We start from the raw sequence: 13,855 nt of genomic DNA, 5'->3' as shown, positions 1-13,855 counted from the left end.
CGTCCTTTAGCCCCAGGTGTGCAGACAGGGCGCATGCACCGCGGCTGGGTGTGGCTGCTTGGCAGGGAGGGGGAGAGGCAGGCAGGCAGGCAGGCTGGCAGCGCCTCGTTGTACAGCACAGAGGTTAAAGAGCGGCGTTCTGGCGAGTCCAGCTGGTGCGTGCGCTGCTGGCATTAAGGTAAATGGTCTTCGGGAGCGGAGTGCCTGCGTGGGTTACAAACCTCCGAAGGGAAAATCGAAGTGGGATGGGGGTGAGAGCAGAGTGTGTGTGTGTAGTTAATAGTGTTGTTTGCTTTGTGTAGTGGTCGCGGGGAGGAGTCTCCCCCTCGCCCCGCGCTCAGCGACGCGGAAATGTAGGGGACTTTAGTTTCTCATTAAAAGTTTTCGTATATATTTATACTTATGGCTTGTAATTTGAAATATCGAAATAAGACAGAACGCTGATACTTCCAGTCTCTAGGGTACTAGTATGCGTTGTTCATTACTATAGCGAGATCATGCGGAGATCTCATTTATTAAATGCTCGGTTGCATTGGGCGTTTTTTTTCCCTGACACCATGATGGCTCTTTAGTTACATCTTTTGCAAGTTACGGTTCTGGGGCTCTTTTGGCACCTTAGAGACTAACCAATTTATTTGAGCATAAGCTTTCGTGAGCTACAGCTCACTTCATCTGGGGCTGTGCACTATAATAAGGTTTTAGTCTCAATTGCTCTCTGATGTGAGTGCTCTCTAAAAAAGAGTAATACAAGGAGGGAAGAATCAATCATATGATTTTAATATGTATTTTCCACAGAAGTTGTAAACACCACATCCTTTGGGAGCACTCAATAAGTACTTCCTGGGTGTCCTGTTCAAAGTTGAGTCTTTTCTAACAAGTTGCTTCCTTAAGATTTTCTTCCTCAGGAGTGACCATTCCACCAGGGCATTCAGTCTGTTATGAATGCTTTCTTTTCTGTAAAGAGATTTTTCAGTATGCACCAGAAAACATGCATTAAATTCTTCTTTGCCTCTCAAAGAAACTCTGTATTATTCAGCAACTAATGTCTTCTATTCTTTCCTTTATCTTCACCTCAAGTAGTATCACCTCAAGGCTGCACTGAAACAAATTACATTTTGGTTGAAATAGCTGTACTCCGCATAACTAAGTTTGTGAAATGTTTTGGTAATGTTTATTGAACTGATTTTCCTACCCCAGCAATTAATGAGGACAACCACTTCGGGGACTGAAATCTTTATTGTTTGAAACCATAATTTTAAAAGGCTAATTTTAAAGAGAGTTCTTGGTACTCCACTCTACACATAATGACTCTAAAACCAAGAACCTCCACCATCAAAAACCGATTAGCTATATACACTACTTGCTGTCACTGTGGGTGTGGTGGAGATAAAATTTTCACTCTCTTAAATGCGTGAATAACAAAAGTTTCCCAGCCAGTATTGCCAAGTCCTTTCTTTTGCTGTAGTTCATGGGGCAATCTGATTGACCAAGGTCTTTTCTCACTCTTGTTTAGAGAAACATCCAATTTATCCCCAAATGTTGAATTAATTTACTAGATGCACTCTACCAATGGTCATCTGAAATGATGTACTGCTTTGTATCAGTACATAAACAAACTGGGTAAAGGCAAAACTAAAGCACCCCTCCAAAAAGGAAAATTGTAGATGGTCATGAAGAATTATCCATGGTGTCACTACTTGAGAGATCTAGCAAGCTGTTAAATAATTCAAGATATTTTGGGGAGAAATCGTAGTGTTAAGATCAACCACTGTATATTTTTTTTTTTTTTTTTAAAAAGTGTAGGATGAAGGGGAGTCTCTGCATATTTTGGGGGAATAGAAGGGATTGTTTGTTTGCAGTTGGTGAATGGAAAGCTCTAATTGTTGAAAGCCTTGAGAGAAAAACTAACTGATTTGTCTACTTGTCTTTTCATTATTATTAGAGATTGAATAGTTAGCTGTACTGCTTAATAGCAAGGTGATCAGATTAGCTATTATGTCATTAAGCTGTTTAGATGGCTTTGTTACTAAGCCTGTCACTTTTTTTTTTTTCCTAGTTACCAAAAATAAGTCTGAATTTAGCGGACCAGCACTTCAGCTATGTCATCCAGACCTTTTGAGAGTCCTCCACCTTATCGACCAGATGAATTGTAAATACTCTCTTTTCTGCTTTGGTTACCAATTTAATTTACCCCAGATAAGCAGTGTACATAGTTGGAGTTCATATCTTTAACAGCTCATTTTATACAACTGTTAACAGTAGCTGTGTCAACTATCATCAGGTTGCTGCTGTTGGACTGTACCTTGCTGCTTATTTAATGAAAAAGCAGACATCTGTCTAACACATGGGGCATGTGTAGGATGTTCTAATAGCTTGTTTACCACTTTACAAGATGCTTTTACAGATCTAAGTGACAAAACTAATCAAACATAAAATTTAAACTGTCAATTAGGCTTTGCTAGGCTCAGTGTTGCAACTGACTATCAATGGGGTTTAGGCTCCTATGTGCCTAAATTCCTTTTGAAAATGAGATTTAGGCTTCTAAATCAATTAGGCATTGTTGAGTGCTATTCAATCTAAATACCTTTGCAAACGTGGGCCCTACTGTTGTGTATAATAAATACTGCACATTATCACTGTTAAACATTCTCTCCAAGTTTTCCAGAGCACCTGTTATAGTAATCTCTAAATGCCAATGGTCAGAGTTAATTGATTTCAACCTTCTAATATTTATAGCCAATCATTGTAAAAGCTATCTTTTTGGAGGAATATATGCATTCCGTTTAAATTTAGGGGGTCTTCTTTAAGAACTGGTTAATTCTGATCACTTCCTGAATTAGTCTGTTCCTGATAACTTCATAATCTCATTGCATACGTGTCATGCACTATGATTTTTTTGTACAATAGTTTTTCAGAGATGGCTTAAAAACTTCAGTTGATAATGTTTTCATCTTATTGCAGCAAACCTTCTCACTATGCACCAAGCAACATTACATATGCTGAGGAGATGCACTCTCAGCCCATGTATTCTCAACCAGCCTATTCCTACTACCCAGAGGATGAAGTGCAACACTTCTACAGATGGACTTCCCCTCCAGGAATAATAAAGATCATGTCAATTCTCATTGTAGTGATGTGTGTAGGCATCTTTGCTTGTGTTGCTTCCACGTTGCCTTGGGATCTAGAATTCTATGGAAGTTCCTCTTTGGGATCTGGTATAGGATATCCTGGATATGGTGGTTTTGGAGGCAGTTACAGTTATGGCTCTGGATATGGATATGGTGGAGCCTATGGCATTGGAGGAAATTACATTGAGCCCCGAGCTGCTAAAGGCTTCATACTTGCAATGTCAGCTTTTTGCTTTATTGCTGGAATGGCGATTTTTATAACAAGTGTTACCAACTCAAACATGTCTAGAACAAGAAGATATTATCTAATTCTGATAATAGTAAGTGCTGTCCTTGGCTTCTTGGTATTCATCGCATCTATAGTGTATGTAATGGCAGTAAACCCAACTGCACAAGCTTCAGGATCTGTGTTCTACAGTCAACTTATTGCTCTGTGCAGCCAATATTCTGCATCTACAAATACAGGAATCTTTGTGAATCAATACTTGTATCACTACTGTGTGGTAGAGCCTCAAGAGGTATGTATGCACTAATGGTTTGTTTGTTTTTTCCCTTTAGCTGACTAAATCATACATCTAACAATTCTGAGTGCAAAAAGTCATGTACAAAATCCATAGCTAATCTAGCTAAACTTTCTCTGCTCATTAAACCAACTCCTTTTAAATTCTACCTTACCCACTGCACGGAGTGTTTCTAAAACAAATGAAGAGCCCCTGAAGAACTTTTAAATTCTTCCAGGAATATAGTAAACTCCAGGAGTAGGGCCCTACTAAATTCATGGTCCATTTTGGTCAATTGCACAGTCTTATGATAGATGAAATCATTAATTTATGATTTCATCTATCTAAATCTGAAATTTCATGGTGTTGTAAGTGTAGGGGGTCCTGACTCAGAAAGGAGTTGTGGGGCATTTGCAAGGTTACTGTGGGGGGGGGGGGGGGAGGTTGCAGTACTGCTATCCTTACGTCTGTGCTGCTGGTGCATTCAGAGCTGGGCAGCGGGAGGGCGGCAGCGGCTGGCTGGGAGCCCAGATCTGAAGGCAGAGCCACCACCAGCAGCAGCACAGAAGGAAGGATGGCCTGGTGTGGTATTGCCACCCTTACTTCTGCGCTGCTACTGGCGAGATGTTGTCTTTAGAGCTGGGCACCCAGCTAACAACCGCCGCTCTCTGGCTGCCCACAGAAGTAAGGGTGGCAATATCGCACTCCCCCTACAATAACCTTGCAAACACCCAACACCGTAACCCACCCCACCCCCGCACGGCAACTCCCTTTTGGGTCAGGACTCCCAATTTAAGAAACACTGGTCTCCCTCTGTGAAATCTGGTCTTGTGTGTGCTTTTAACCTAATCTATACAGATTTCACAGGGGAACAACACCAGATTTCATGTCCATAATGCATTTTTCATGGCTGTGAATTTTCTAGGGCCACATACATGCTCATGGATAGAATTAAAATAAATACAAATAAGAGGTCAAAATAAAGTCCTTTCCTTTTCAACTGGTGGTGATCTGTTTAGTGTGCCAACCCTTTTTTCTCATTTCCCATTGCCCCACTACATCCCTACCCTGTCACAGTAAAAGGAGCTAATTACTTTGGATGTTTTTGCATGTGGATTTTCAGAATAGCAGCTGTGTTAGTCTGTATCCGCAAAAAGAAAAGGAGTACTTGTGGCCACTTAGCGACTAACACAAATTTATTTGAGCATAAACTTTTGTGAGCTACTGTTAGCTCACAAAAGGTTATGCTCAAATAAATTTGTGTTAGTCGCTAAGTGGCCACAAGTACTCCTTTTCTTTATATGTGAATGTGAGTCTTGTTTCTTTGTCGGTGTTTTTTAACCTAGTTTCTTGTATCACATTTATGTGCACTAATAGCAGCCACGCAAGAAAAAAGTCACTATGATAAGCCATAACCACTTCTTGGTGTCCAATATGACCTTGTGGTGATACATTTAATACCTTTTTAAATAAATCTTCAGCTACTGCGGTCACTAATACGTCGGGGTAATGGAATTTTATAAAATACTAAATTTCAAAACCTGTATTTGATGATTAAAAGAGCCTGAGATAAATACAACCGTGGCACTTGTGGGTAGGCCTTTTTTTAGAATGCCGCAGTTTCCATATTATTGACTAATCTCCACATTTCTAAAAAGTAGATTTAATTTTAATTGAATTCATGTACAGAAAAAATCTGAGCTGGTGAAGTTTAATGGCACAATACCGTAGACTTCTGGACTCCTGTCCTAATTAGTGAACACAGTTTTCCTTGGTCTCTTGTCTTCTCGTGTGTGTGGTTTTTGGTTTTTTGTGTTTTTTTTTTTTTTTTTTTTTTCCCCCTAGATATAGGTAGAGAATGTTTTGAAACACATGTGGGCACTCTGTTTAAGGTCCCAGAAAAGGAAGGGGTATTTTTAACTTGAGGTAAAATCTTAGTGAAGAGGTGGTTTGTAGTTTTTGTATAGGTTATCAAGTCTAAGATTAGGCTCCTCAGTAGGCTTTGACTCAACCTGCTTCAGGGGAAATCTAATCTGACCTGATACCTTGTGTGAAAACTACAAACTGCCTTGCCTTCACTAGGGTTTTTTTCCTCAAATTAGTTAACTCCAGTTAAGAACACACTTTTTTTTTTTTTTTCTTTTCCCTCCCCCTGCTCAGTGAAGACAAGACCTCAGGGTGATGTCAGATGAGCTATGTGAGTGAAAATTTACCTCTCAAGTCACTTTTAGTTACCATTCACTTTTTTCTTTATAAATCTATATTAAGTGAAATTCATATTTGGGATCAAGGGGGCCTTTGCTAAAGATCTAACATCCTTGACTCCTATTCAATAAAGGTATTAAAGCTCTTAGTAAACATGCTTGAAACCTCCTGAAAGGTCCTTTCTGGTTTTTACTGGGAGAAAAAATTTGTTTCCTAATGTTTCTGGTTTAAAACTTAAAAAAAAAGAAAAAAAAAAGAAGAAAAAAGTCTAAAGTTTCAAAAAATAAAAAAGCAAAAAAGGAGAAGGTCAATTTAAAAAAAATCCTTTTCATGTCACCTTTGAGGAGTTTCTTAAAAAGAAAAGAAAAAGAAAGTTGACTAGGTGGTGGTCCTGCAGCAGTTCTCTTCATGTTTCATACAGGCACCGCTGAAATCAGTGCAGGTGCCCAAGATCCATCCTCCTTGGTATAAAAGCGTGGGGGGAGGGGGGTTTCCAGCAGGATTTACTCCTCTGCTAGTCTTAAATAGCTTCAATTTGGACTGCTCAGTATGCTCTAAAGCCCATATTATTGGTCTGGAAATTGGGGATGTTCATCTGATGGGAAGATGTCAGAATTTTAATTTGGATTAGGATGCTGATTTATGTGGAGAGGGAGGAAAGGGCAGCTGTTTGTGGGTGTTTTGGAGGGGAGCACTGAACTGATTTTTTGGCACCTTGAATGGATGGTTTTGTCTTTAACTAATATCTGCTACAAATTTTTTCTTTTTTAGGCTATTGCCATTGTGTTGGGATTCTTGGTTATTGTGGCTCTTGCCATAATCATATACTTTTCTGTAAAGACCCGAAATCAGATGAATTATTATGGTAAAATGAACATTCTCTGGGATAAAGCAAAGGTTTATGAAGAAGATCCCCCCAATGTAGAAGAATGGGTAAGTTTTTCATATTGGATGCTTATTCTAAACAGGTATAAACCCTCAAATTTCTTTTCAAATTCAAGGTTTCTATGCCCCAAATTTGACTCACCTCTATTATAAGTGACATGATTATGTAAAACTCTCATTTTAAAAAAACCCAACCCCATATCTTTAAAAATCTGGGGGGAGAAAATATTACCAAGAGCATAGTACTAAGAGCAACTCCACAATAACAAGTCAGTTTGCACATGGAATAGAGCAAAAGCACTGTTAAACTAAGTGTCGGTTTTCAGCTTCTACGATGGGTTGTCTCCAACAGTAAAATTATTGTAAAATTTACTATCGTATTTTAATAATATTCAGGGCTTGTGTGTATTGTTATACGAAATACTCTGTAAACAGATGGTCTCAGGTGATTAAATCAATCTATACAGTGATACTAAGAACATAATCGGAAGAGGAAGCACATAAAACTGTAACGGTACTTTGATGTAGTCTCCCAGTTAAACGCTCTGGAAACCAAGCAACTGGGCTGTGAGATCTGTTATCCAACTTTGAGAAACATCCTTATTAGCTTTTACTTGTAGCTGCTTTTCAAAAAGCCCAGATGGGTATCACGCAATCTAAAGTAAATCACACACAATTTCAGGGGTACTTGATTTCTTAATGCTTGTAACTGCATTCACAGTATTCATTGTGTACCTTGTAAGTGTGTTTATGACTCATGTGATTCTGCCTGTGCTCATTGGGTAAAGGTCATGAGCCAGGACTGTACTGGGAACTGCTATAAAGATTCATTTGAAGTAAATGTTTCGGTGAGACAGTTTCTGGGTGTGTCTTTTCATTACTTGCTTACTTGTGTTTGAAGATGGCAGAAAACGGAATATACAGGAAACTATCAGTAAAACTTAAAACCCTGATGATTGATGTCTTGAGGTTTTTTTGTTTTTGTGTTTTTATTTTTGTCAGTATAAAGAGGTGGTAGCCTCTCCACAGTTAAGGTTTTGGCGAGTTTCTGTTGCAAAGGTCTCTTCTAGTCTCTTAGAATTTATGGTTTGGAAGATTGTTTTGGCCAGAAAACTGCCAGATATATTCTGAAAGTGAAGGATAATAAACTTTGTTTGAATTACAGTTACGATTACATTTTAGAGACTTCTGCTCTTCTGTTTCTTTTGTCTCCTCATAGGTCTGTAATAGCTTGTTTTTACACCTTCACATTTTCTAGGTAGTTGAGTCTCCTTCAATTCATGTCCTAGCTTTATCTGAAAAAATGAGTTTAACTTATTGTTCTGAGACCCAGTCCTGCTCTAAGTGATGATGGTTGTAGTTCTTTGCCACTGCAGTGGAAGAATTGGATACTATGCATGTGAACATGTAGTTCTCTAATGGCTGGCAGTGTCTTAGAAATAATTAGGGGGGTGGTTTGGTTTATTTTATTTTTTTCTGTATATGTTGGTCTCCTTTTAGTTTAAGGAGTAGATGTTTGGTTTTGGATACCAGGCTAAGGTTCCAGTACTGGCTGTGTTGGGGAATGTGGTAGTAGCCTCTTAACAGTTGTCACAATAGTCCATGATTATTTTGAAAATGGTGGGTTGTTTTGTTTTTATCAATCTTACCACTCCATACAACCCTCCCCACCCCCCGGAGCTCTTAAACTTCTAGGGTTAGGTCTTCTTGAGAACTAGAACACTCTCTGAACATTTATATGAAACTAAGGTTTCAGCCATGTTAGTCTGTATTCGCAAAAAGAAAAGGAGTACTTGTGGCACCTTAGAGATTTAAATTGGTTAGTCTCTAAGGTGCCACAAGTACTCCTTTTCTTTATATGAAACTAAGGGAGTACTACTTGAGGTGAAAAGATTTTGTTTTCTGTGTGAAGTTTTTGCTAAGTGTCTTACCTTTCAGAGACCCTCTCTGTCTGCCCAGAAAAATCACATTATAGCATGAAATGAAACCTAGGGAGCTCTGGAAATTGCTTTGTTAAAAGATTGTTCTGTTCCTGGTTTTGAAGAAATTGTCATTGATTGAAAAGTTAATCATGCTTCACAGCCAATGAGACTGAGGAAGGAGAGAATATAGTGACAAAGACTATTTTTGCCTCTGACTTCCAAACTGAACAGGACTAACTTTCAAAAGTGAAGAATGATTGACAACTACCCCTTTTATTCAGGTTCTGATAGTGCACCCATCACTGTGGTACCTGGGTTCATGCCTCACCAAAATTATCCCTTAATTTAGGATATGCACAGATGGAGGTGACTGAGGAGCTGAGAGTTCAGCTTACTAAAAGTTACACAACTTGTGGCACAACTGGGCACAGAACTCTCTTAAATCGTGACACATTTTGGCGGCAAAGTCTAGTTCAAGACCCTAAAATGAATTTTTAAACTTAAGCGCTGCCCAGTCATTTCTCCAGCGTAACAGCTGGGCTTGAAGGGAAGTGCGGTGTTTTCCCTTTTGACGTCTCACTGCCTGTCGTCTCATCTGGTGTTAAGACATCAAGGGGAAGCACACTTCCTTCACAACACACCTGGGACTTGTCTATTGTATCCTGACATTTTGAAATGACCCAAATCTTGTATCTGTTCTTAGGACAGCACTACTAGGACAGCACTTTTCTCAAACTTCATTGCATCGTGACCCCCTTCTGACAACAAAAATTACAACATGACCTCAGGAGGGGAGACTGAAGACTGAGCTGGCCCGAATCCCATGGCCTGAGTCCCACCACCCTGGGCAATAGGGGGGGTCAAAGCTGAAGCCCAAGGGCTTTTGCCCGGGGGGGCGGGGGCGCCATGTAACTAGCCCTGGGCAGTGGGGTTTGGGTTTCAGCTTCAGACTTGCTGGGGCCCAACACCAGCCTTGGCAACTCCATTAAAATGGTGTCACAACCTAGGTTCCCTGTAAGCTGTGCAGCTGCCATGCAGGTTGCCCGGCCCAGGCCCGCCGGAGTTGCCATGGCCGGTGAGTCCCCTCTCTCTCTCTCGCCCGAGCCCCCTCCCACACTCCGAACCCCTCGGGCCCCACCCTACCATATGAAGTTTCATGTGCACCAATATGGAGGTGATGTGTCACACAGCACCTCCATATTAGTCCACTTAAAAATTAAGTCCACACACGCTGGGAAAAATTAGAGGGAACACTGGTCATGACCCACTTTGGGGTCCCGACCCACAGTCTGAGAACCCGTGAACTAGTATGATATTAAGTGACTGTAAAGGGGAGAGATTTTGTTTTTAAAGTTCAGGGTTTCTTGGGGGTGGGGTTTGCGGTTTTGTTTTTTTTGGCTGCTTTATAAAGATGATGTGAAGTTTGTTTGTTTTTGTGTTTTTTTTTTTAAAAAAAGTAGAAATATCAGACAAGTACAAGTAAAGTCTATTTTCCTGGTCCACTGAAAGACTTCTTGTGGGAATGGGGTCTGGTGATAGAGCTGGTTCTGAACTTTCTGATGAAAGTGGTTTTAGTCGGAAAATGCCACTTGGTTGAAAACAAACATGGAACATAGTAGTTTTTATGAACTTCTGGCAAAAGTCAGGCAGGGTTCCAATGGAGAGCTTCTGGGGTCTGCAGCTCTGAGAGAGCCTGGCCGTGCTTCACAGCAGGGAGCCTGTATACCAGGGGTGGGCAAACTTTTTGGCCCGAGGGCCACATCGGGTGCAAAATTGTATGGAGAGCCAGATAGGGAAGGCTGTGCAGCCCCAACGGCCTGGCCCCGCCCCCTTTCCAACCCATCCCACTTCCTGCCCCCTGACTGCCCCCCTCAGAATCCTTCCACCCATCCAACAACTTCCTGCCCCTTATCCAACCCCCCCAGCCCCCTTACCATGCAGCTCAGAGTAGCTTGTCTGGCCGCCCGGCTGGAGCCAGACACACTGCCCTGCATGAGCGTGCAGGTGTGCTGCCCGCGTGGAGGCGTGGCTGCAGGGATGGGGGAACAGTGGGCTAGCCTCCTGGGCCAAGAGCTCAGGGGCCGAGCAGGACTGTCCCCATGTGGCCCGCGGGCCATAGCTTGCCCACCTCTGCTATATATGCTGAGAGCATGGGTAAGACATCTGGTCTAAGGAACCTCCTCCGTTCTTTCTTGTTGCTCTACCAGCCAAGTTCTGCCAAAATATCTCTGTTCTGATTGCCATTTCTAGATCTCTACTTCTCCATCCTAAGTAGATAACTTCCATTGTTCCCATTATGTGCTGTTTTTCCATGTGTCAAAAGTCAACACACTTTTTCTGAGGTCTTCGTTCCAACTTCTAAACTTTCGTGTGTGACCTGATCAGGATTTGAACTCTTCCTAGCTGTAAACGATTCATGCATTCGTGAAAACACTGTCAAAACAGACTTTTTAACGTGGGAATAACTAAACAGTAATGTGGATTTAAAATGCATGAGTTTTTTCCTAAATTGGACAACTAAATGTTTCCTCTGCTGATAAACCTTGTTGAATGTACATCCTAACTTTATGCTCTAATTTGCAATTGTTCATATGTGTTTGAAGAGGAAAACACATTGATGCTTTATCTACATGCAAGCTGTGTTTGTGTCCTGTCCTTTAAAGCTCATGTTGTCCAGAATAAGTTACATTCCTCTCTTAGACTGTGTCTACACTACAGACCTTACAGCAGTACTACAACAGCTGTACCACAGCAGCTGCACCGCTGTAAGGTCTCCTGTGTAGTCACTGTATGCCGACATAGTGCTGTCACAACGGTGCGTCTGTCGGTGAAACTTATGTCAGTCAGGGGTGTGTGTTACTGACAAAGTTTTACCAACCAACAAAGGTGCTAGTGTAGACATAACCTGAGACTGAAGGACAGTTGCTAAAGGGTGGATATCTAAATGTGTTTGTTTCCTTGTCATATTTTCCTCCAGCCTAAATTCTGGTCTAATTAGAGTTGCACTAGCATAATGTAAGGGGTGTGACTTTTAAACCAATTTGGTTACATTGATGTGACTTTGTGGACACTCCCACATTGATTTAAACCTGGCTTATGTTGGTTTGAATTTACAGGGGCAAACTACGTTGCCAGGCTTAAACAGATGGGAATGTGCCCACATAAGTTTTCACTAGTTCAGCTAAATGTAATTAAATTGGCACAAGTTTGTGAAGCCATACCCTTATTCTTCAAAGATTTTATGTTGAAAAAGAATTGAGCCCTTATGAACAACCTTATTTGGACTTTTATTTAAGGAAATATGTCTATTTACTAGCTTGGGTGGTTTTTTAAATTGTGCTTCCCTCTCCTCAGGTTGTTTTTCCTCCCGCATCTCCTCCCCACCCCCTTTTTTTTTTCTCCCTGTAAGCAGTGTAGTATAATCTCCAAGTATATTTTTCTACGGCAAAAAGTGAAGGGTTTTGTGTGCACTTGAACATTCTATCGGCTAACAGAGCTGATTCCCACAGCTAGGAAGGGAGAGGGAGATAAAAATAGGTTTCAGAGTAACAGCCGTGTTAGTCTGTATTTGCAAAAAGAAAAGGAGTACTTGTGGCACCTTAGAGACTAACCAATTTATTTGAGCATGAGCTTTCGTGAGCTACAGCTCACTTCATCGGATGCATACCATGGAAACTGGTCCTGTCATCCAGAGTGCACAAACTTTGTACATGGTTCATAAGTAACACTCATTCTTTACGGCAATATAGGTTTTTAGAAGTTGTTGCTGCTTTTTCCCTTGTCTGTAGTGTGTGGGGGAAAGTAAGAGTTGAGATCCTACCAGTGCAGCATTCTGAGAGCTTTTGTTTGTCTCTTGCCCGCTGCCATTCTAAATTAAGTAGCTTCTTTCTCTTTTTGATCTACCTTTCTGGAGCCTTGTCCATGCCAGCAAACTTTGTAGCAGCAATTGACTACTGATGAGAGTAAGGGTGAAAGCTGCAGTGAAGCCAGGGCTTGGGCATCTTTACCATGGTATCACAACAGATGACATGATGGGTACAGCATGAACCTTGGCTATGCTACAACTTCCATGGGTGGTGAATTATATGTATACCTTTTACTAGTGGAGATGCACTTAGGTCTCTTATTTGTTCCTGTGTGTGTGAGCTGTAGCTCACGAAAGCTTATGCTCAAATAAATTGGTTAGTCTCTAAGGTGCCACAAGTACTCCTTTTCTCTTTACTATTGAGTGTCTGTGTGGTATGTCTCCTTGCTCCAGGCCATGCTGGTGCTGCCTCTTCTTCATCAGCAGAAGCACAATTAGACTGAAGCTGATCTGGTACGATAAGCACTTTTCTCCTGGCTTAGCAGTTACAGAATGGCACTGACTAGGCTTTCATGTCTGCTTTTAGGGTGGCTCCATCTGCTACAATTAGTGGGAACAAGAACATTGGCGTAATAGTCCCACAATAGAATTTGAAAAACTGGTATTGATGAGGAGATGCAGGATATTGACCTCTTGTGCCAACCCTAAACCCTTCTCTATTCATAGAGATCTCTAGTTATTAAAAAAGCAGGGAAAAATCAGTTAAGTGATATTTTGGAGTTAAAAAAATACTTCTGATGCCATATCAAATAAAATCTGGAAGAAAATTGAATGTTTTGAGACTCTTCCTTGGAAAACACTTCGGATGTAAAACACCCTGTAGAACTGGAAAAACTAGTTGAGCCACCCTTTTGTCCAAAGAAACCCTAAAGGGATTTCATGCCTGCATATTTTCACAACATTAAAATCTCTAGATTAGACACAGCTTTGAGAGTAAAAAGAAAAGGAGGACTTGTGGCACCTTAGAGACTAACCAATTTATTTGAGCATGAGCTTTCGTGAGTTACAGCTCACTTCATCGGATGAATCCGATGCATCCGATGAAGTGAGCTGTAACTCACGAAAGCTCATGCTCAAATAAATTGGTTAGTCTCTAAGGTGCCACAAGTCCTCCTTTTCTTTTTGCGAATACAGACTAACACGGCTGTTACTCTGAAACCTGTCAGCTTTGAGAGTAAAGCCCTCTTCTGTCTGAACTGTGAAGAGTAGGCAGTCTTGCAAACAATCAATAGTGTCATGTACACAATACCCAAATATAAATTTAAGACTCTAAAATGCTTAATGCTGGAGGACACTACAGAGAGGTAAATTACAAACATACCTGTTGTATTTAGATCCATTGAGCACAAT

The 13,855-nt window shown here is 40.9% G+C and overlaps 1 protein-coding gene across 2 annotated transcripts in view; it reads left to right on the top strand.

Annotated features, from left to right (window-relative positions):
* The window catches only part of OCLN (occludin), a 28,215-nt gene continuing 14,360 nt past the window's right edge, over positions 1–13,855 (top strand). Inside the window, exons 1-4 of one of the 2 annotated variants that reach the window (XM_073346206.2) lie at positions 1–178; positions 2,057–2,149; positions 2,962–3,646; positions 6,605–6,766. In XM_073346206.2, coding sequence (XP_073202307.2) covers positions 2,100–2,149; positions 2,962–3,646; positions 6,605–6,766 — 897 coding nt within the window. In that variant the 5' untranslated portion in view covers positions 1–178; positions 2,057–2,099. The remainder of the gene's footprint in view (positions 179–2,056; positions 2,150–2,961; positions 3,647–6,604; positions 6,767–13,855) is intronic. The other variant, XM_078853018.1, reaches the window with a different exon arrangement.

This window comes from Lepidochelys kempii, chromosome 5 (assembly GCF_965140285.1).
Source record: "Lepidochelys kempii isolate rLepKem1 chromosome 5, rLepKem1.hap1, whole genome shotgun sequence".
Classification (NCBI taxonomy): domain Eukaryota; kingdom Metazoa; phylum Chordata; order Testudines; family Cheloniidae; genus Lepidochelys; species Lepidochelys kempii.
The sequence above is the reverse complement of the archived record's forward strand: the minus strand, read 5'-3'. Positions and strand labels throughout refer to the sequence as shown.